Source organism: Adiantum capillus-veneris, chromosome 15, assembly GCF_014529385.1.
Source record: "Adiantum capillus-veneris isolate H3 chromosome 15, ASM1452938v2, whole genome shotgun sequence".
NCBI lineage: Eukaryota > Viridiplantae > Streptophyta > Polypodiopsida > Polypodiales > Pteridaceae > Adiantum > Adiantum capillus-veneris.
In genome coordinates, this window is record NC_140945.1 from 27,439,892 (window position 1) to 27,464,708 (window position 24,817).

A 24,817-nucleotide genomic window follows, 5' to 3' on the forward strand; every position below is an offset into this window, starting at 1 on the left:
AGAACTTAAGCGTAGTGCCCATATTCTCAAATATGCCTCTCCAGAATAGACTTGTCATCGTGGGTCACGGTCACTGACAATTGATTGTGGCATACCATGGTACTTAAAGATATTGTACATAAAGAGATGTGACATCTGAGATGGTTTTATCTTCTTCCTAACAGGAATGAAATGAGCTTGATTGCTGAATTTGCAAATAATGGTCCAGATTCCATCATTTCTTGTCTGTGTTATGGGAAGATCAAAGATAAAGTCCATAGCTATGCTTTCCCATGGTTTATCTGGAATCGGCAATGGCTATAAGAGCCCTGATGCCTTTTGGCTATCAAACTTGACCTTTTGGCAAATCACGCATGCTCGCACAAAGGCATCCACATCTCTGCTCAAGGTAGGCCAATAAAAGAATGTCTCAACCGCTTTCACTGTAGCATCTATACCACGATTCCCTGCATACAGTGGGACATGACTCTCTACCATGACCTTATGTTGCAATGGCCTAGTGACACAGAGTCCGCCATGCATCATCATAAAACCATCTCTGAGGAGGTAGTGCTCATGACATTGTCCTTCCTGTAACTGTTCGAAGATCCTTGCAAAATCTTCGTCACTCGCATATTGTTCCTTCATATCATCAAGCTCATGATGATAAGGAATTGACACAGCTGAAATTTGTGGCTTTCTTGATAACGCATTAGGCACAACATTCTTCTTGCCTTCCACATGCACAATCTGGAAGTGAAACATGGAGAGAATGTTTGCCCATCGCATATGCTTTTCCGATAGCTTTGACTGTGTCAGAAAGTATCGCAAGGTCTGGTGATCCATTTGGACAACAAAATCAACACCTAGCAGATAGTGTTTCCAATTTAAGAGGGCATGAATCACAGCCAGTAACTCTTTTTCATAGACCTGCATGGTCATTTCTGGCCCTTGCAAGATTCTGCTCTCATAGGCTACTACCCTGCCATCTTGCATTAGCACTGCACCAATGCTATTGCCACAAGCATCACACTGGCCCACAAATGACTTCTTGAGATCTGGCAAAACAATGACTGGATCTGAAGTCATCTTTTCCTTTAAGAGATTAAAAGCTGAAATCTCTTTCTGGGTCCATCTGAAAGTGACCTCTTTCTTTTGCAAAGCATGTAAAGGTGAAGCAATCTCTGCAAAGTTGCAAATGAATCTTCTGTAGTAAGAACATAGCCCTAAGAAGCTACGGACATTGTGCACAGTCCTTAAAGCTGGCCATGTCTTGATTGCTTCTACCTTCGCAGGATCCATTCGGACACCATCCCTTCACACAATGTGTCCGAGAAGAAGAACTCGCTTTTCTTGCTATTGATGAGCAATCTGTTCCTGTGCAACTCTTCGAACACAATGGTCAAGTGATGCCTATGCTCCTCTTCATTCTTCGAGTAGACTATCATGTCATAAAAGAATGTGCCAACAAAGTTTTGATATGCACGGAAGATCCTATCCATCATCCTATTGAACGTAGCAGGAGCATTCGTAAGACCAAATGGCATCACGAAGAACTCGTAGAGACCAAATGTCGTTCTAAACGTAGTCTTATGCACATCCTTAGGCCTAATTCGAATCTGATGGTACCCACTTTTAAGGTCGATCCTGCTGAAAATCGCCGCACCCTCTAGGCGGTCAAGAATATCATCAATCCTTGGAATAGGAAACCTATTCTTGATGGTATTCTTATATTACGCATGGTAGTCAATACACATGCGCCACGAGCCATCCTTTTTCTGTAGTAAGAGCACTGGAGAGCAATAGGGTGACGAGCTAGGTTGAATCAACCCTTTCTCTAAGCGCTCCTCCACTTGGCTCATAATCTCTTTCCGCTGCGCCTCACTAACCCTATACAGTGGCCTATTTGGTGGGCTACAACCTGGCACCAAATCAATCGCATGATCCTCGGGCCTCTCTGGCGGTAGTTGAGACGGTAATGAATCAGAAAAGCAGCCATTAAACTTTTGCAAAAATGCTAAGCTGTCTTTATCTAGCACATATAAATTTGACTGACAACTATCTGAAACATCACGTGCAAAAATCAAGTACGCAGAAAGATGATTCTTTATTACAGAAGTGATAGCAGAAGCAGATACAATAGGGACTGACTCTCCTTTTAGCTTTACATCCAAGATGTGAGTTTTGCCCCTATGCTGTACAATGATCTTTTTGTTGTAGGCATCCAAGACTCCATGCACTCGGAACATCCACGGGATCCCCAACAAGACATCACATCCTTCCAACGGCATGATGTAGAACTCTTGTGTGTCCACATACGATTGAATATGCAGACGCAGCTTTCCAATGATGGGAGTAACGCACTTTGCCAATCCTGCCTCTGCGCTATACCCCATCTCTTCAGCTCTGATGGCCCAGCTTTATAGCTAATTCCGGTGTGATAAAGTTCGCTTTGGCACCTGGATCAAAGAAGATAAGTGCCATCTGGTCTCTAACTTTACCCCACGCTCTGCATAAGTCACTGGCATCTGTACTAGGCCTCTCGCCCAACATGTTTGGCACTAAACCTGCCGAGGGCATAGGCTTCTTTCCTTTTCTGTCCCCTTTGTTATTTGGGTCAGCTGGCCTTTTCTTTTGTGGACAATTGGTTGCAAAATGACCAGTCTGTTCGCATATAAAGCACTTGTTTTCAGCCATCAAGACCTTCTTTTCCTCGGGCATCTTACGCATAAAAGGCTTCCTTTTCTGCTTCTTTGCCTGCGCTCTAGAAGTCTCGGTTGAACCTTTGCCTTTATTGAACCTCGTTGGCCCCTCGGACGCTTCAGGAGTCACTTTCGTAAAGGGCTGCTTTGCTGAATTTTTCTTTTGCTACCCTCCTTTCTCGTTGCTCGGAAAACCACTGTCTTCTCCTTTCAACAAGGCAAGACCAGTGTTAGCAACTTCCATAAGCTGAGTGAGGGTAGCCACTCTGTTCTTGGTACAGTAATCGCGAAGCCCTTTAGGCAGCCCACAACAGTACTTCTCTAGCTGCTTTGTCAATGGCACAAATTTGTAGGAGGTCACTGAGAGTAACGCTTTACAAAACCTCCTATTGTACTCCAACAATCTCTTGCATGTAGCCGAAGTAAGCTGGTGCCAATCTGTCATGACGTCGGCTTCAAATTCATTTGACAGCCAAGCAGATGCAAACATTTGCTTGAAGTAAACCCAAGTGGCAGGTGCCTATCCTTGCATTAACAATGTCGTCCACCATGTAAGCGCATTGTCCTTTAAGAAAGTGGCAGCTTTTTTTACTTTAGAGGCCTTTGTAAAATTCCCTCCTGCATAAGCTGTATCAAACTGCTGGAGGAACGTGAGAGCCTTTGCTTTATCCTCGAAGCCACTAAAGGTGCTGAACTTCACAGCTGCACCTCCTTCTTTGTATGGTTTTGGCTTCTCTATTGGCCCCAAATTGTCATAGGGAAGCGTCTGCAGCATGGGCACTATAGTAGGGACCATCTGTGCCCCTTGGTCATTGCGATTCTGCATCAAAGGTGCCATATCTGGCTGCTGTTCATAAAAACCAGCCATGCCAAAATTGACTTGTGGCACTCCAAATTGGCCTTGATTGCTCTGAAAGCCTTGCTGCATGCCAATGTTACCATACATGGGGTTTGGCGTCATGCCATGCATACCAACCCCAAACACTGTTCCAAGCATGTACTGCTGGTTTCCAGGCGCATAACCAGCCATACTTCGGAACACGGATCCATCCCCGAAATACCCAGGGTGTACCGTGGGTATTGGAAAAACCTGATGCATTGCCTGGAGACTGGTTCCCTGTCCATTCAATGCAACATTTTGACCCTGAAAGGTGGCCGGCTGAATTGGCAAAACCTGTGGAGTAGGGATCCTCGCCACGTGTTCATGGACAAGAGGGACCTATCTTGGAGCCCCTGACTCCGCAACATGCGAGTGTTCCCTATCCTGCTGAGTCGCATGGGGGACCCGGGCTTGAGCCTCAACGTGCTCTGTACACTGAGGGCATTGCCTTGCCTGCTGCGACTTTGATGGTGCTTGCAGATAATCCATAACTTGGGATTCTGCATCAACTGAGTGAAGACATTCACAAGCAGCAACTAACTGTGTCTTGAACGCATCCTCTTCAAAGTGCCTAGTCATGAATCCTTGAACCTGTTCTCACTGTGCATTCACACGAACAAAAGGTGTAGACAGTGGCGGTCGTGAACTCTCGCCAAGTTCATGCTGTAAAGGAATAGCGTGTCTACCCTGGGAAGAGGAACCCTCTTCTCTAGCATTGTCTGTCCTGTCAGCCATAGTGTAATTCCAAGTTCCTGTGCTTTGTGTCTTCGCCGCAAACCAACCCAGGCTCACTTCTTAAAGAAAAAGTGATCTTATCCTGGTGCCAGAACCATGAAACTGGCCTGTGGGGCGGTCGACGTTAGCTTTCACCCGATCTTTAACACTTGACTTTACGACACAAAGCAATGACTTAAAAGGAACCTGTAACTGAGACTGGAATTACACTTCAAAACAAAAGCATGGCCAAGAAGCTAGAATGCTCCCACGCAGACAGCGACACCTGTAGGCCCCAAAGGTTGGCATCCCTTTCGGTATTTCTTTATTCTTTAACAGAGGGAATAAAACCTGTGATTTCCTACAAGCTGACCCGCACAATCTGGGTTGAATTCCATCTGTTCTAGCCCGATTTCGGCAGCATAACTGTACTAGGACGCCTCAGAGTCAGTATCCCCACGCAATAGATGACTTTCCCGACGCATATGGACACTTTGCAAAACCTGGCGAGAATCTGCAGCACGCTGAATTCTCTGTTTTCTGCCCCGAAAATGTGCATTCTACAGCGGTCCTCTCGCGTCTCCGAACCTCTTGGTGGTATTAGAGACCGTTTAGGGCCGAAACCCTAAACCTGCAAAAGTGCTCAGCAGGCTGTAATTCCCTGTTTCGGGCTCCGTTTCGCGTGCCGATCGCATCCGTAGCAAGTCCGCAAGCTCCCGCACCTGTAGGGCTACTTGCCCTTTGAATCGGATGAGATTTCGCACGTGAAACCTCTCCGAATTCACCTGTACCTGCAGGGGATTAGCGGCTAGCTAATCCAGTACCTATGCAAGAGGCTCTTGCCTCGGCAATCGCGCATGAACCCGCACAATTGTACATAGGTCAAATGAGAAGCCCACTTGAGGGGCATACCATAACTGCTCGTAGAGGAGAGAGAGAGCAGTGCGTAGCGTGTGGGGCATCACTCCTGGCACCGCACTGTACATAAGAGGGAAAGGAAGCACTTCATAGCTCTGAACCTGTGACAGAGACTTCAAAAATGAGCCTCCCAGCTATAAATTCAGCGTTACCTTCTCTTGCATGAGGAAAGTGCACAGAAATGTGCCACTTGGCACAAATACACGCATTCTTCCGTTTCGGGGTTGTTGCCTAAAAATCTCCTGACCGGTTGCCCAGTTGACTTCGCGGCAGAGTAATAAAATGTTCCCCTTGACATTCCAGAGCTAAAGACGCGAACACTTTTTTTAGTCCAAAAATAGCAGTTCCCTAAATTTTAGGAGATGCTTCTATGTCACTCACACGGGTCGTCTGACCATCAATCACCACATCGAAAAATGCAATGTCGGCCAGCTATCATGTGATTTACACTCATAGCCCCACCGTGGCTAACCTTTGTCCATTTGCCCAACTTCAGTGCCAACTGGCCGTCCGGCCTAGACTCTCACTGTCCGCCTCACACCATGCAAGTCGGGTGTTGGCATTTCCAGAGGGGTGCTTTAAAACAACTCAAATAAAATTCCCCAAAAAGAAATCAACAAGTAAAGTTGCCACAAACTCGTGACACAACCTTCGGGTCCGGGGAAAAAATTTGCTCTGATACCATTGTGAAGAACATGCTTACTATGCATGTTTATTCATAATTGAACTTAGATAAAAACTGAAGAACGAAACTAGAAGACAAGAGACTCAGAGACTGATTGATTGAACTGTGTTACAAGGGCGTTCTTATATAGAAACTGAAGAGACATGACCATAGGTCAAAAGACATGACTCATTCGTGCCGAAGTGCTTATGATGAGTATTTAATTAAATGGAAGGGTCATCTGAAAAGTTTGCTACTTGGGAATCAGTTAGAGCTTTGAAAGCTCAATATCCCCCCTTCATTGATGAGGACATCAATGGTTCTTAAGCAGGGAAGTCCCGCTTACGAGAGAGGGGATCTATTCACCGTCTAGATGGGCGTCCGGAAGGACTTAGCGTGAACCCGGCCAATGTGGTTGGCTACTTCTATAAAAGGGAGGCCAAGGCCTCATTTGTAACTATCAACCCCCATTGGCAGAGCGCTAGTGGTTAGCCCGTGTGGCTAGGAGTGCATGAGGTCACCTTGAGGAGGTGAGGCCGGGTGGTATGGGATGGTCGGTCTTACAGGTGCACGCCTTTGTCCTTGGACGTTGGCCCCGACACGGGGGTGCTGCGGGATGGTGGCTATGGTTGGGTGGTTCGTCCAGTGCGTGTCTATAGGCGGTCCATGTAGCCGAGAGATCCTCTCCGAGTGTTCATATCTGTAACCCTTTTTGAAAGGCAATATTCGCGTAGTGGTGAAGGCAACCCAATAGTGTGTCTGGTTTTCTAGTCTCTAGAGTCAAATTTTGGGTGAAGGAGACTGTGAAATACATGTCCTGAAATCACTAATTATAATGTTTAAAGTGTCGATGGAACTATGCTTAAGTTGTCCTAGTCTACAAGTAGTACGTCAAAGTATATTTTTCAAAGCTTGCTGTCTTAAGAAATTCGGTTCAATAGATAGGTAACTTCACCTCAGCATCATCCTTGAGTAATGTGATGAGCGCGCGGTGGTGTGTGCAAGTGAAAGAGCACGCGAGGAAGTGCAGTGTGTGTGTAGAGAGGGGCGGCGAAGAGCAGCAGGAGAGGAAGCGCTAGCAAAAAAGAGAGGGAGAGAGAGAGAGCTCACGTTTTTGGGGAAAACTCAATAAGTGAGTTTTGGGTTTTCCCACTTTTATTATAAGTGACCTTTAAAAAATGTGTCTAGGTTCAATATGAACCTGGACAAAGTATAAAAATGTACAAAAAGGGGTTATTTAGGCCTTTAACCCAACAACCTCCCACTTAAAGGCATAAATGGCGCCTTTAAGCTACGTGACTCCCACCATCTCTATGCATAGATGATGTTGTGCTTTGGGTAAGCACTTAGTGAGAGCATCGGTTGGATTTTGTGATGTATGGACCTTAACCAATGTAATAAGGCCATCCTCAAGCACTTCTCGTATGAAGTGATACCGCACATCAATATGCTTTGTGCGTGCATGAAACATGGCGTTCTTTGCCAGACACTTGGCACTCTGGCTATCACAACCAAGCATAGGTGCCTTGGCAGGCAAACCAAACTCACTGCATAGGTGTGCTAACCAAATAGCTTCTTTGGAAGCTTCAGTGGTTGAAATATATTCAGCCTCTGTCGTAGACAATGCAACAATCTTTTGCAATCTAGAACACCATGAAACAACACCTCCCGCAAGAGTAAATACATAGCCACTTGTGGATTTCCGTGTATCCATATCACCAGCCATGTCAGAGTCACAAAATCCTTTTAATTCCATTGGTCCTGTACCATAGCAGAGGCATTTGTTTTTAGTCCCTTTCAAGTACCTCATAATGGACTTTACTGCATCCCAATGCAACCTGCTTGGATTAGCCATAAACCGGCTCACAACTCCCACTGCATGGGCTATGTCAGGTCTAGTAGCAACCATAGCATACATAAGTGAACCACAAGCTGAAGCATAAGGCACACTTTGCATGTCATTGACTTCTTCCTTTGACTTGGGACAATCATCCTTGGAAATTTTAACATATGGCTGTAATGGCACACCAAGAGGCTTTGCTTCAGCCATGTTAAATCTGTCCAGCACCTTTTCAATGTACTTTTCTCGCGACAAATACAATAGGCACTTGTCCCTTTGCCGTGTAACACGCACTCCAAGTATATGTTCAGCTGGCCCAAGGTCTTTCATTGAAAACGCAGATTTCAGCTGCCCTTTAAGAGCATCAACAGTGCTTCTTTTCTTTGCAGCTATCAACATATCGTCTACATAGAGCACAAGAATGATAGGGTTGCCATCCTCATCATGTTTGGTATACAAACAATGGTCTACATGGCTTCTTTTGTAACCATGTTTAAGCATGAAGCGATCAAACTTCTTGTACCACTGTCTACATGATTGTTTCAGCCCATACAAGCTTCTATTGAGCATACATACCAAGTGTTCCTTGCCAAGGATGACAAAACCCTTGGGTTGCTTCATGTAAAGCTCTTCTTCCACATCACCATGCAAGAAAGCGGTATGTACATCCATTTGGTCCATTACCAAATCAAGAGCACCCACAATGGCAAACAATACACGCAAAGTGGTCATCTTCACAACAGGAGAGAACACTTCCTGAAAGTCTATGCCCTTGGTTTGAACATATCCCTTTGCCACAAGCGTTGCCTTATACTTGGGTTTTGCATCAACAGTTTTGATTTTATACACCCATTTGTTAGGAATAGCCTTCCTTCTTTTGGGCAATTCAACCAAATCCCAAGTATGATTAGCATGCAAAGCTTTAATCTCTTCTTGCATAGCAAGCTCCCACTTGTCGCTGTGCGCACATGTCTTTGCCTCTTTATACGTAAGAGGCTCTCCCTCATCTGTCAACATAATGTAATGCAAAGAGGGGTCATATCGACTCACAGGCCGTCTTTGACGAGTAGACCGCCTCACTCAATGATCCACATTATCCGGCAATGGGTTTACATCAGGTGGCACTACAAAATCATCAACAATGGGCTGTTGTACATCATTTTCAGCACCATTTTCAGCATTGTTTCTTGGCTGCAAATGCCCTTCAGGAGCCTCAATTTGCTGTCCAACATCATCTGGCTCAAACACCACTGGATCATCTACATTTTCAGCCATTTGTGGTGCATCCTGAGGGTCAAAAATAGGCCTAACAGGTGGCTGGTCATGCTGAAATTTCACCCTTTTGTAGCATACATGATGGCCTCAAGCCAATACGAATGTGATAAAGCTTTGAGGCACAATTGTTTTGAAGCAGCCTTGCCTCATTAAAAACAACATCCCGGCTGCTTACAACCCTTTTGAGCTGAGGTAACCAAATCGTGTAACCCATTTCGCCTTCTTCACCATATCCCATGAAGAGGCCTTTAATGGACTTCGCATCTAGTTTACTCCTCAACTCCGGTCTTACATGCACAAAAGCTTCGCAACCAAAAATGCGTAAGTGATCATATGAAGCAGGCTTGCCAGACCAAACCTCTTCAGGGATGTCACCTTTCAAAGACATGTGAGGGGATCGATTGCATATATGCACTGCAGTTTTCAAAGCTTCTCCCCAAAATCCATGAGAGAGATTAGCTGTGGACATCATGCATCTCACCCTCTCACAAAGTGTCCTATTGAATCTTTCAGCCACACCATTAGAAGAGGGGCTGTATGGTACAGTAAGCTCCCTCTTAATGCCCAAATTTTCACAAAACTTGTTAAATTCAGCACTTGTGTACTCGCCCCCATTGTCTGTACGCAAGCATTTTAGCTTTCTACCAATTTGGGTGGTCACAAATGCATGAAATCTCTTAAACGCAGCAAAGGCTTTATCCTTAGACTTAAGCAAATAAACCCAAATTTTCCTAGAATGATCATCAACAAAGGAGACAAAATAATATGCACCACCCATAGACTTAGTAGGCATGCTACATACATCGGAATGTACAAGATCAAGCACACAAGATTTACGAGAGACACCAGAGTAATAAGAACGCTTTACTTGCTTGCCATATTGACATTCATTACAAAGTCAAGCTTTGTGCCTTTAGCATCAAGCTTGTTCAAAGTACAAAGCTTAGAAAGGCCCTTTTGGCTCATATGGCCAAGCCTCTTGTGCCACAACTCCATGTGAGAGTTAATTTCAGCCAATGCAATAAACTTGCCCAACACGGCCTTTCCATGCATGCAGTAAAGTGTCCCTTTCTTTGTGCCCTTTACAATCAACCTTGAGGCTTTATTCATTTTCCATGACCCTCTCTCAAACAAGATGCTGTAACCATGCATATCCATCTGACCAACAGTAAGCAGACTCTTCTTGATTCCCGGCACATATGGAACATCATGCAAGACAAGCTCATTTGTGCTATCTATGGAGAGATGCACAGTGCCAATACCCTCAATGGAACATGCATGATCGTTTCCAAGGTATACATGGCCACGCTTGCCCGCATCAAAAGTAGAGAAACACTCCTTGATAGGAGTCACATGAAATGAAGCACCGGAATCAACAATCCAAGTCTGGGACAATGCATCATTCACAGTTAACAAAGCATCAATAAGGTCACTCTTAGTGATCTGCATGTCCTGTGTATGAACATAGAGAGAGGCATCAAACTCATGAGCATCATCAGCTGACAAAGTAGCACATAGGATGTCCTCTACATCTGACAACTCCTCAATAACAACACTAGAGGCCACATTGGCCTTCTCCTTGTCCTTAGAGCTATCCTGTGCATCTGTCTTGACTTCTTTCTTCTCTTTCTTTTTGTCTCCGCCATTCTTCTTTCTTTCTAACTCTGCCTTATAATACCTGCAATCGGGCTTCTTGTAACCTTTCCTACCACATTGATAGCATGTCACATCACCCTTGCCTTTGTTGGCATTTCCCCTTTCCTTGCTCTTACTCTTACTCCTCTGTGCATAGTTATTCTTCTTCTCTGTCCTGCCTCTAACGATGTTGGCTGAGCTGCCTCCCTCTCCACCTGCTTTTCTCCTGATGTCCTCATTGAGAATAGAACCCCTAACACCATCAAAGGTCAGATTGGGGTTATTAGACAGTGAAACCACCAATGTCTCCCAAGAATCAGGTAGGGTCATAAGCAAGAAGATAGCTTTCAGCTTATCATCAAAGGGAGGCATGCTTGAATCCTGCAACTGCGACAAAGTACTTGTAAACGACGACAAGTGCTCTACAGGGCTCTTTGACTCATCCAATTGCATGCCAACAAGTTTTCGCATCAAATGCACTTGATTGACCGGCGTTGTATTTTCATACGTTGCCTTCAACTTTGCCCACAAACTAAAAGCAGTCATAAGACCTTTGAGATCTACCAAGTTCTCGTCAGAAACGGCCATCTTTATGTAAGTAATGGATTTCTTGTTCAAAGTGGCCCATGCATCATCAGACATGTCCTTTGGCTTGTGTTCCTCTAATGCCCTGTCACAGTCTTTAAGGAAGAGAATTCCTTGAATTCTGTCCTTCCATAGGTCAAAACTTGTACCTTCGAAGCGCCGGATCTCAAAGAGATTCTTCACGTCCGAGGAGGATGACGCCATAGTTGCACAAAAGGAGAGCTAACTTGCTGAAATTTTGGGCAAAACGCACCAAAAACGAAGTACAGCCTCACAGGAGTGTGTACAACAACTCCAAATAGTCACAGGAGCAATTCGAGGCAAAACAGGTCAGTTTAGGCACAAAAATCGAGTTCTGAATTTTCTGCGCAGAAAATTTCAGCGAGCTAATTTGTGCCCAAAAACAACAATTTTGGTTGTTTTTACCCTCACAGGACATACATAAGGCTAAAACACAGCCTTTAGAAGCATGTATGAGCAAAAGCCCCAATTTGTTGCATCAATTTTGCATGAAATTGGCCCACAGATGGTCATACATAGGCAAGACGAGGAAAATGTGCATAAATTAGAGCGATTTGCACTTTCCCCATTGTATATACATCGAAATACACTTGCAAAAAACTTGCGCAAATCTGAAATTTGTTGGAAACACCTGTTTTGACGACCTGTTTTCGGCAATTTCAGTGTTTTCGGGCAGTGATGACTGAGGGAATGCGAACCCACACCTTAATACATGCTTTGCAATACCTGCGTTTTGCTGTAATGACCTGTAATTTGCAGATTTTTACCTGTTTTCAGCCTGTTTTAGGTCGAAAGTGCAAGCCCGGGGGCCCACTAGTGTCCGGGGACGATCCCTTGGCGATGAAACGGCAACTCTTTACGTCAAAGTTGATCCTCTTGGCTGAAAATCAGCATTTGCAGGTTTTGGGCCAAACCCTAAATGGGCTCTGATACTAGTTGATGAGCGTGCGGCGGTGTGTGCAAGTGAAAGAGCACGCGAGGAAGTGCAGTGTGTGTGCAGAGAGGGGCGGCGAAGAGCAGCAGGAGAGGAAGTGCTAGCAAAAAAAAGAGGGGGAGAGAGAGAGAGCTTACGTTTTTGGGGAAAACTCAATAAGTGAGTTTTGGGTTTTCCCACTTTTATTATAAGTGACCTTTAAAAAATGTGTCCAGGTTCATATATTGAACCTAGACAAAGTATAAAAATGTACAAAAAGGGGTTATTTAGGCCTTTAACCCAACATAATGCTACTGAATGAGAAATTTTAGACTCCTCTGTGTGATGTCCTATAGAATAGATGTTGTCAAACTCTTTAAGAAATTGCAAAGATTTCTTTGTGTCTTTAACTCGAGAGAAAGTAAAGAACTCGAAAGTGAGATTACTATCCGAAGTCTTTGGTTGTGAAGACATTGCCTTGTGGATGTTTAGAGAGAAACTCGACTAACTTGTTGAGGATGGTCCTTGTAACCTCTTCTTAATCCATAGTTCCAGCTCTAGGTCTTTAGGGAGGACCAATTTGTTTGCTTGAAAAGCAAACTGTTCTAATCCCATTTTAATCGGAAGGCACACGTGTCGATGAGAAAGATCGACTGGAAACGAAACGAACCTTATAACAAACGGAACAACTTTGCAAGCACTCCAAATACTAGAATTGAAAGAGAACTCAACAATTGAGATGAGACATAGTGAGGTGGAGTTCCCCACTCAAATGCATTGGCCCCTCCAATACTGACTATTCTCTTCCTGTTAGGCTCATTTAAGCTCTTCCCCTTCTCTTCCAGTTTGGTGTAGCTCATGCCACATCACCTAGTTGTTTAACGTTAGAGTTCAATTCTTGTCCGATGGTGGCTCTAGTATCTCCCATGAGCAGATTAGAAAGTGAGGGCTGTTTTGTGGCTGTGCTCGACCGTATCTGTGGTAGCGGTACCTTTTCTCGGCGATGCAGTCCATAGTATTGCCCATGCGATAGGCTGGCATGAGGCAGGACCCTCGTTCCTAGTGTTTCCCGGGGTGAGAGTCTTGAGTGTTCTATAGTTGTGCTACAAAAATGTGTCTCTCTGGCCACTTTAGCGAGTTTACAGATTTTTAGCATTTTAGTAGCCTTTTTTAGGATTGTGGGTTTTGGCCTAGGTAGGGCAAATTTCAGTTTGTTGCCCCCCCCCCCTCCCCCCCCCTTCACAAAGTGATGACGTAGCGTGCCCAATTGGAAGAGAAATGAGCGAGTGGACAAGAGAAACTGAGCCAACCAATTGAAAGAACCTTTGAAGCACTGGTGGTAGGGCTCGAAACCCTAAAAAGACCAAAAGCTTGAACTTGGAGGATTTCCGTAAATTGTGCTGACATGTTGCCGTGGCAAATCGTACGGATGCTGACGTGGCAAGGTTGTACGGATTGTTTATGTTTTGCACTAGCTGTGCCACATGGTAGGTTGTTCGGAATTCCGCGATTTGCGCTAGCTTTTGGGAGCAAATGCTTTTGGGGTTGAGTGCTTTTGAACATAATGCTTTTGGGGCTTTGCTTTTGGACATCCCTTGTACTCTTTATAGGAGCCCTTGGGGCCTCACTCTGCAGACCATCTGGACGCAGAGTTTGAGAGGAGAGGATTCTCGACGTTGTACCTTGTTGTGATCAATAATAAAGAAATACCAAGAGGGGCGCTAGTCTTTGGGGCTAGTGCTTTTAGGCGCGGAACTCCTCCGTGCAGTGTCGAGTCTCTCTCTCTCTCTCTCTCTCTCTCTCTCTCTCTCTCTCTTTATTAAAGTTCAGTGATTTTGAAGTTTCTATTCGTGTGTTGCTATTGACTTCTCGCTTGGAGTGTCTAAGACTGTAACAATGGTATTAAAGCTCAGAAAGATTCTTCTTCTACCGAGGATCCAATTTCTTTCGCAGCTCACACAGATCCTCGAGGAGAATATTATAGAATAGTCAAGATTTTATTGTGAAAGAATCTTCGTGTCTTGACCTCGGATTTATTAGCCACTCCCATCCTTCGTCCGTCGCGCATCGGGCGCGCTCACGTCTTCATTGCTCTGCCTTAAAGGGCATAAGCCATAAAGAACCCTAGATTACATATGGGTTCTCACAGAGAATCTGATAGAGATAACTTCTCTCAGGGGGGAGGCAATGTCACAAAGTGATGACGTGGCTACCGACAACAGAGACCCTAATTTCCTGCAAACCCTAATTTCTGCCAAAAACCCTAATTTTCAAAAAACCCTAATTTTTGGAAACCCTAATCCTAACTGCTGGCTGGAAACCCTAATCTGGCGCCAGTGCCACGTGGCAACAGTTCCGGGATTTGCGGTGTGAATCATGGAGGTGGGGAAAAGCACTAGTGATGCAATTTTTGATTGCTTTTTGCTACGCAAGGAAATTGGAGAGAGTTTTGCTTTATTTTACTTGCTCTCATTGAGAGAGAGAGAGAAACTGCTTTTGATTTCAAGCTTTTGGGGCTCTGCTTTTGGGCATCCCTTGTAATCTTTTTATATGCGGTGAGGGCCTCACTTCTCAGAGCATCTGGACATAGATTTTGAGAGTGAAACCCTAACCGCTCTTGTACTTTGACATTGATTTAATACATAAAGAAGTACCGAAAGGGGCGCCAGTCTTTGGGGCCAATATCTCTAGGCACGGAACTCCGTCGGGCCAGTGCAAATCTATTGTGATCTGTGAATTGTTTTGAAGTGGTTATTTGGTGCTGTCGCGATTGATTCTTGACTTGGAGTGTCCAAGTCTGCAGGCAAAGAAAAGTTCAAATCCGGCACGGGAAAATTTTTGACGGAGAAGTTGCCAGAGCGGAGTAGAAGCGTCAATTGCAGGTTGACACGTGTGTGAAAAGACTGATTAAGTACTCCAGAGACCCGAGATTTGCAACACACTTGAAGAATTACTCGATTGATGAGATTCACTTGAGATGGCGTGAGGCCATTGATTCTTCTCTCAGGTTTAGAGGAAAGCTGAAAGGACAAGCGAGTGCAGAAAATCGGAAGCTGTACTCGCGGGAAGAGTTGGACAGAGCTCTTGACGAGAAGATGAACCAGATAATGAAAGGCTCGAAGCACTCTCGAAAGAAGAGGAAATTGATGGATTTTCCTTGTTATTTGGTCCGAAAGGAGAGTTTCGAGGTGGCAAGCAGATCCAAGAAGCGTGCGCTCGTTTTGAGGATGACTCAGATTTTTCTTCGTCTTTAGAGAGTTCTGAGAGTTCGTCCTCCTCTAGTTCTAGAGCGGATGAGAAAAGGCGGAAGAAGCGGAGAAAAAGCAAGAAGAGCAGATTTCTAGAAAAAGTCTAGAAGGCATGGAAGGCCATCCAGTAGTTTGGAGGAGGAGAGCTCATCCTCTTCTAACAATGAGTAGATGAGCAAGAAGACCGAGGAGTTCAAGGAAGGGGGTCAGGCCGTCAGGTCTGAGACGTTTTCACGCTACCAGGACACCCTTCGAGCCCTTGAGTATGTATAACAATTCGACATCACCAGGTCACCTTCTTTGGAGGTCGGTTCCCAGAACACTCGAAGGTGTGAAGGGCGGCATCTTACTTCAGAGGAACTGCACAGACATGGTGGTCCACGTTGTTACGCAGAGAAGCACGTGTGACGTGGTTAAAATTCAATAAAAATTTCACGTCAACTTGGATATCAGACGAATATGAACGAGATGTCATCACGGCTTGGCATCACTTTAGAATGACTTAAGAAAGATACATTGGATGACTACTGCCAGAGGTTTTGGGATACTTATTTGCCAGTGTCTTCGTTTCGGAATATTACTTTGAGAGACTAGATTGAGCGGTTTTGCTGTGGTTTGCCAAAAGAGATTCGGGACTATTGTCTAAACCAAAAGTCTGACTCTATTGAGAGACTTATGGGATATGCTAAGCAAGATTTGGAATGTATGCTGGCTTGTTGACTTATCCAATGGACAGGGTAGTATCCACCTCAACAGGGCACGAGTCTGCCAGTGAAGAGAATGAATTAGGGGAACCGGATAACTCATCATAGGATTTTGGAGCAGTAAGAGAATCAGATGGTAGCACATCTAAGGGTTCGGACGAGCTAAGGGAACCAATTACAAGTTCATTAGAGGATTCCGGGGATCAGATGATAGTGCGTCTCTGGGTTCCGACGATTGAGATTGACGTGCCAACAGACAGGGAGGCCAGAAGGGCTACCGATAGGTCACAAGTCACGAGAAAAGTACAGAAAGGTAAAGTGATACAACGGTTCTTAGTTTAAGAACTATTCGGCATTGGATGCGAAGTGGATGGAGGACCTAGGAGATACTCCTCAGATTTTGGAACTTTACCTTGGACCATTCCAAGAGTTCCTGAGGATGGGTTGAATCTGGTGCAACTAGGACTGCACAAGAGGGGTTCCTTTGTCACAGATTACCTAGATGGTATATAGTCACTAACTTCCGTTGTGATTTGAGGGATTCTGATGGGTTGACAATATTTTGCTGAATGACTTTATGAAAGAAGTACTTCGAAATGGGAATTCCTGAAATGAAACTGTTATATGCACTCTCTCATGTGAGTAGTGTTTGAGTGCTATTTTTGAAAGACGAAATAACTGCAACATTTTGGTCTTGTTCTCCTGAGAGATGAGGTGGACATGATAGTGACAAGATCTAGTCAATCAAGATATCTGTGAGAGATTAGTGAGATTTGGATGTGATTGCTAAATACGTTACAATAGACCATGATTCCCATCCAAGATCTCGATAGGGATAGTGATGTGAATGTGATTTGAATGTTCAGTGACTGTTGTCTTTGTGCAAGCGTTGATTATGTGTTGTCTAGTGCGGCAATACTTAGAGTCTGTGTCTTCAACTAGTTTCTGGCTTATGTCGGTTTTGCAGGCGTAATCGAGGGTGAGTACAATTCTTTCAAGAGGGCGGAATGTCACAAAGTGATGACGTGGCATGCCCAACTGGAAGAGAAATAGCGGAGTGGACAAGAGGAACTGAGCCAACCAACTGAAAAAACCTTTGAAGCATCGGCCGTGGGGCTTGAAACCCTAAAAGACCAAAAGCTTGAACTGTGAGGATTGCCATAAATCGCATTGACATGTTGGTGTGGTAGATCATACGGATGCTGACGTGGCAGGGCTGTATGGATTTTTTGCGTTTTGCGTTGGTTGTGCCACGTGGCAGGCTGTACGGAATTCCACGACTTCCAGTAGCTTTTGGGAGCAGATGCTTTTGGGATTCACCGCTTTTGAACTTGATACTATTGGGGCTCTACTTTAAGGCATCTCTTGTACTCTTTATAAGAGCCCTTGGGCCTCACTCTGCAGAGCATCTTGACGCAGAGTCTGAGAGCAGAGACCCTCGGGAGTTGTTTCCTTGTTTTGATCAATAATAAAGAAATACCGAAAGGGCCGCCAGTTTTTGGGACCAATGCTTTTGGGTGCGGAGCTCCGCTGTGTAGTCTCGTCTCTCTCTTTCTCTATTAAAGTTCTGTGATTTTGAAGAAGTTAATATTACATTTCATTTCATTACATTCTCTCTCTCTCTCTCTCTCTCTCTCTCTCTCTCTCTCTCTCTCTCTGTGTAAGGTGCTGCGGAATGAATGTTTGCGCTTTGCTCAAGATGAGTGCTCCGAACTGTGCTCAAGGTTCCTTTTGTTCTTATGGAAGGGAGAGCCTTCCGTTCTTAATGAGAGAATGCTATGATCACAAACAAAGTGAATGGACACTGTGCGTGCAAGTGTATGAGACTGGGAGTTAGAGAGAGAAGAGAGATACGACACCAGAGACGTTGTAAAACCCTCCTCCGAAGGCCCCACTCTCGTCGGCGAGAGTGGTCTACTTATGATTGCACAAACTGGTACAAACCGAATGCATGGGACTGATGCAAGTCTAGGCTATGTCGGTGATGACGACGGGGATAACAACACCGACCTAAGGGCTGAAATCTGCAATCTTTTATCTGCTGTCCGAAAACGCTATGGGCTGAAATCTGCTACAATCCAAAACGCTGGTCTTGGGGCTGATTCTGTTGGTCTTTGTCGCTGAAATTCTGCAGGTCTTAGGGCTGAAAACTGAGGGTCTTTGATGGCTGAAAATCACCTGCTGAAAATGTCCAAAGGCTGAAAAATGGGGCTCCTTTTGCTAGGATCAAAAACGCTAGGCATGGGAGTTCTTTTGGAGATGACAAGGGCTGAAAACGCTGATGTTTGCAGCTTTGTCGGCGATGAAGCTAATGCTGAAAAGGCTATGCATGAGGGACTGCTTGCGGTGACTACCTGTTGCAAAAACGGCAAGGGCTGGGACTTGCTTGGCGATGATGCCTTGTTGCAGAAATGCTATGGACTGGGATTGTGTGGGCGATGACCACCTTGATGAAAACGCTAGGGATGAAGCTAGGTGATGATGCCTTTGCTTGGAGAAAAGTCCACCAATGGTCTTGCTTGAGAAGTTACTTGCTGAGCTTGGCTCCTGTTGCCTCTTCTGCCATTTAGTGCTAGTTTAGGTTTGCTTATATACAACCTCACTCAATTTGCCCTACCTACTTTCCAACAAAAGTCACTTAAAAATAATAAGTGAAAAATGTCAAAAATAGGTAAACTAGGCTAAATGCATGGAAAATTCCCCTGAAGGATTCCGATGGATTCTAATGGGAATGCTTATGATCATGCTGTGTGCAACCAGAGGATATGCATCTACACTAAGTGACTGGGCATGCACGGTCTACGAATAGACTCACAAAAGTGCCAGATCACTTCTAATCTAGACTGACTGGACTTACTGCTGTTGTTGCTTGTCCACGGACACATAGGGTTGGATGTGTCACGTGACATCCCCTCCTTGAGGTACTGGTACCGAACTGTATGGCGTCGAGGGAGATTGCCAATAGCATCCGGAATCCTGGAAGGGACTCTTCGCCGGCCCACTCGGATATGTGGGTCGTGCGGTACTTGAACTTCATAAAGGTATGCAACGCTTGCTTCTTTGGGCCGCGCCGAAAGCGACACAAAGGCTTCTGTGGCTCCTTCAATGCTTCAACTTTGTCTATGGACGTAGGTCCACCTTCTTCAAGAATCTCCGAGGCTGAAAATTCCTGAAACCACTTTCAACACAAAAACATGAACATACCCATTCCATGTAAAGCGAGTGGAGAAAATCTCGTCTTCCTCAAAGACTGTGCATGCAATGTAGATGAACAATTAGACGGAGTGCCAAACCGTTCACAACACACAGGCAAACAATGAGATCGAATCTTGTCTTGCTGATCTAAAGCAATCAACTATGGCAATTCACAACGGAAATGCCCATGCTTGGTGCTCATACTTTCATGTGCTCGTTCTATGAATGTGTTATGCCAAGGAAGAGACATGGAATGTGACTTCCTTACATACATACTTTTCAGCTTTTCATGAAAAATCTGTATACATTTGTGCTTATTTATGAGTGAAACGTGCTCAACGTACAATATGTCATGCCTAGGAAAAGGGATCACATAAAGATGCTGACGAAAATACAGGAAACGATCACGAATGAAACACTCGTACAATGCGTGTTGACTAATCATTCGAACACATAATACTTCTTGTGAGGGTTCTTTGGACCTAGGCTCCAGAGCCAAAGATCGGTTCTTCCTGATTGATCGAATCTGCAATGAGGTTAGCTTCACTAGACAAAGTATCAACTAAACCATCATGCTTGTGAACAATCACATCTTTATCCTACAGATCATCATGCTCGTGAGAAGTCACATCTTGATCATGCAGATCATCATGCTCGTGAAAAATCACATCTTGATCATCGTGCAAATCATTGTCATTCAAATCATCATGCAAATCATGTGTGTCTTGCTTTGGAAAAGAAGAGACTGAGAGAATCTCCTTTTCCTGAATCTCTTGCATTTGTGCCTAAACTTGAGAAAAGAGTCGCAAGAACTCTTCCATGTGTTGGTCACTCTTTTCTTTGACAGCGGCTGCCATTCTTTCTTGGTGTTTGCGTTCCATTTTTGCTTTTCTATCTGCTCTTCTTTCTGCGGGTCTGCGATCCATTTTTGCTTTGCTTTCTTTGCATTCACGATCAAATTCTGCCATTCTTTCTGCATTTCTTGCTTCGCGTTCTAACTTCCTTTTCATAAACATCTGCTCCAAAGCCTCTATAGGAGTTAGTGCAATCCTTGACGTAGATGGGGAAGGGGGAGGGTCGGAAAAACCTCTTGGTGGGGAAAATTCTTCTTCGCCTCTCTCATGCTCATCACCTCCAAGCGAAGTATCTATTCCGCTTCGAGTGATGACCATCCACTGAAGTCTTGGGTTCTTGTGGGTTCTTGTGGTCTTGGGTTCTTAAGTTCATGAGGAACTTGGGTTCTTGAGGGTCTTGGTTCTTGGGGTTCTTGAGTTCTTGAGGTTCTTGCGGGTCTTGAGGTTCTTCTTTTGCTTGCGATCTATGTTAGAGAAGGATCTTCTCTTCACCCGAGTTCAATTTTTTTTAGTGGGCGCAGCCCTTGGCGGCCTTGCTCTCACACCAAGGTTGCTTTTTCCCACCTCACGTCGATTGGCCGGCCGCTAAGTGCACGGTCCGCTCTCAATGAGTGAAAGGAGACACAAGGGGAGGCTGGACAAGCCCTTCTTTCTTGAGATTCCTGTCTCTCTTCAAAAACACGATTAGGAATCGACACGCCCAAGTGAACTTGGGTTCGTGCGACCGCAACAAGCAAAAAAAATTCTTATGTTTCTTGTGGTTCTTTCCTTGAGTGATACAGAACACATCCAAAGCTCTGATACCAATGTGAGGTGCAGTGGAATGAATGTTTGCGCTTTGCTCAAGATGAGTGCTCCGAATTGTGCTCAAGGTTCCTTTTGTTCATATGGAAGGGAGAGCCTTCCGTTCTTAATGAGAGAATGCTATGATCACAAACAAAGTGAATGGACACTGTGCGTGCAAGTGTATGAGACTGAGAGATAGAGAGAGAAGAGAGATACGACACCAGAGACGTTGTAAAACCCTCCTCCGAAGGCCCCACTCTCGTCAGCGAGAGTGGTCTACCTATGATTGCACAAACTGGTACAAACTGAATGCATGGGACTGATGCAAGTCTAGGCTATGTCGGTGATGACGACACCGACCTAAGGGCTGAAATCTGCAATCTTTTATCTGCTGTCCGAAAACGCTATGGGCTGAAATATGCTATAGTCCAAAACGCTGGTTTTGGGGCTGATTCTGTTGGTCTTTGTCGCTGAAATTCTGCAGGTCTTAGGGCTGAAAACTGAGGGTCTTTGATGGCTGAAAATCACCTGCTGAAAATGTCCAAAGGCTGAAAAATGGGGCTGCTTTTGCTAGGATCAAAAACGCTAGGCATGGGGGTTCTTTTGGAGATGACAAGGGCTGAAAACGCTGATGTTTGCAGCTTTGTCGGCGATGAAGCTAATGCTGAAAACGCTATGCATGAGGGACTGCTTGCGGTGACTACCTGTTGCAAAAACGCCAAGGGCTGGGACTTGCTTGGCGATAATGCCTTGTTGCAGAAACGCTATGGACTGCGATTGTGTGGGCGATGACCACCTTGATGAAAACGCTAGGGATGAAGCTAGGCGATGATGTCTTTGCTTGGAGGAAAGTCCACCAAAGGTCTTGCTTGAGAAGTTACCTGTTGAGCTTGGCTCCTGTTGCCTCTTCTGCCATTTAGTGCTAGTTTAGGTTTGCTTATATACAAACTCACTCAATTTGCCCTACCTACTTTCCAACAAGAGTCACTTAAAAATAATAAGTGAAAAATGTCAAAAATAGGTAAAATAGGCTAAATGCACTGGAAAATTCCCTTGAAGGATTCTGATGGATTTCGATGGGAATGCTTATGATCATGCTGTGTGCAACCAAAGGATATGCATCTACAGTAAGTGATTGGGCATGCAGGGTCTACGAATAGACTCACAAAAGTGCCAGATCACTTCTAATCTAGACTGACTGAACCCTGTTATGCTCTAGCTTGTGTCCACGGACACATAGGATTGGATGTGTCACGTGACTCTCTCTCTCTCTCTCTCTCTCTCTCTCTCTCTCTCTCTCTCTCTCTCTCTCTCTCTCTATTAAAGTTCTGCGATTTTGAAGTTTTTGTTTGTGTATCACTATTGATTTCTCGCTTGGAGTGTCCAAGTCTATTCGCCCCCCCCCCCCCCCCCCCTCGTATTATGGGCATGTTATGCAGTGCAGAGTTCGAACGTTTTGGGCACACTATCTCTCTAGTAGTTTCTCTTGCTATCGTTTTTTGTGTGTGCAGTCTCTCTCGTGTTTTTTTTCATCACCAGATCTCTCTCTCTCTCTCTCTCTTTTAATGCAGCGATCTCTCTTCCTCTCTCTAGCGCCCCCCCCCCCCCCCCCCCCCCCCCCCCCCTCTACGTGGACAACCTATATGCGGTGTTTGTGCTTGCAAGTGGTTGCAATGCCCGTATAGTGGGTGGTTCGCACTAGGAGCTTGTGTACGAGGAGATCTATCGTGAGATCCGAGATCCGTTGGCTGCCCAATCCCAAGAGGAGGTTTGCTCGCGGATGTAGACGAGATGATCATCCGATTCACCCTTTTCCACTGCCCCTTTGACAGTTGTGACATGTTACTCCTATGAGGCGTGTTGCGTTGCAAGTGTGATCCAACCATGCTACTCCATGAGGGTTTACATCAACAAGGTGCAATCATTGCAGCAAGAGATCCTTCGGATGGGAAAGAACATAGACTTGGATGACATGGCCATTTATTTGATGTCCTAGTTATGGCTTTGTACTTGAGTTTCTACTCTTCTTTGAATTCAAGTGGAGGACCGAATACTATCACGTGGGAGGAGCTAGTTGCGATAGTACTGGACCAAGAAGAGCAATCTAGAGCCCAAGCTAGACCGAGAAATGTTGATTCAACCCAGTGTTTGGCTGGAGATTCCAAAGGGAAACATAAGGTTGAAGAGAGTGGCCCAAGTTCTTTGAAGACTGATGTAGAGCAGGATGGCTTGAATGCTGAGAAACAGTGCCACAAGCGTGGAGAGAATGGCCATCATTGGAGGAAATGTCCTTTCTGAAAAGTGGAGTGTTTAGCAGCGACTCTGACACCTGCCTTAATTGCATAGATGGAGATCCCTCAAGATTGGATCGCTTTTGAGAAAGAGGGGGCGTCACCTTGCTTGACTCTCATGATTTGATGGTGCCATTAGGCACATGATTTCTTGTGATTCAATGTCTGATCTAATGCCGTACAAAGGTCAAGTTATATTTGGTGTTTAATCCTCTTTTGTCAGATTTTGACTCACACTCAATAGATGTTACTCTGAGGCAAGCTACTTCGAACTAGATGTTACATGGTGTGCTAGACAAGTGGTTTCGTTGCGGGGAGCAGCGGTGTGGTTTAGTTGATTCTGCGCAGATGGTGGAGATACCGGAGTGGATTTGGATTACTCTCTGGGACATCGGCGTGTTAGATTTGTCTCTCCACGTAATGGATGCTGTGGTGAATGATAATGGCTTCACTTACAGCAGATCAAGGTGTTGTCCTTCCTTGGATACAACTGAAGGACTTCAAAGATTTGTTGCAAATACAACTGAATTTCTCTGCATGGGAACCACCACGTTTTTGTTGAAGAACTGGAATTTGGAATGTGGTTTTGTATTAATGTTTTCCTTTAGCACATAGAAGTTTTAGGAATGGATAGGAGAGCAGGAAAGAGCGTGGGTGGCATGCATTTCAACTATGAAATTTGTGCTGCACTGGAACCATCACGTCTTTGTTGAAGAACTGGTTATGGGCAAGCTTCATAGTAATTGCCTTCTTCTCAACCTTGACTATGAAATGATTGGGTCTTCAAGTTACTGGGTTTCTGAAAAAGCCCTAGAGATGAAATACACTTTTGGAATTTTTTTTTGAAGATGAGATCAGCTGATGCATGGTTATCACTTGTTCTGGGTATCAGACCAACAATTATCTATCTTTGTTCTGCTCTAATTTGACAGACTCAGAATGGAAGGTCCATATTCTAGATTCAGAGGAAAACGGAGCTTTTCTTACCATGACCGTGAATATGAAGACTACAATGGCAGGCAAAAAAGGCACATGCCAGGAGATTCACGAGCTGGTGGTATTTTGCCAGTACCACCACCTGGACTTAGACCACAAGCACATGGTGAGACAATCTTTCGATTAATATGCCCAGAATCTAGGGTTGGATGCGTAATTGGAAAAGGTGGCAGCATTATAAAAAGCTTGAGGGCAGAGACAGGTGCAAAGATTATGATTGCAGATGCAGCAGAAGGTGCAGATGACAGGGTCATATTTATCTCTTCTTTTGACGGAGACAAGCGCAACGGCAGGAGCAGAGATAATGGTGATGCAGAGAAAGCAGGAGTGGAACCTGAGAAGAAGGACAAAGAGGAATTTCTGTCTCCTGCACAGGAAGCACTGGTAAAGATTCATTCACATATTGTCGATGGTGGTGACCATAAAGGAGAAGAAGATGCTTCACAACTAATTGTAACTCGATTGCTGGTGCCCAACAGTCAGGTTGGGTGCTTGCTTGGGAAAGGGGGAAGAGTCATAGAGCAAATGCGTGAAGATACCAAGACTCGCATTCGCATTCTGCCTCGGGATCAGCTCCCATTTTGCTCATTGCCGTTTGATGAGATATTGCAGGTATC

At 44.9% G+C, this 24,817-nt stretch overlaps 1 protein-coding gene across 3 annotated transcripts in view; it reads left to right on the forward strand.

The window, feature by feature from the left end:
• The window catches only part of LOC147440426 (RNA-binding KH domain-containing protein RCF3-like), a 146,448-nt gene that overhangs the window by 23,394 nt on the left and 98,237 nt on the right, over positions 1-24,817 (forward strand). For all 3 annotated transcript variants that reach the window (XM_086530164.1, XM_086530163.1, XM_086530162.1), the window contains one exon: positions 24,137-24,812. In XM_086530164.1, the coding sequence (XP_086386290.1) occupies positions 24,144-24,812 (669 nt within the window). In that variant the 5' untranslated portion in view covers positions 24,137-24,143. The remainder of the gene's footprint in view (positions 1-24,136; positions 24,813-24,817) is intronic.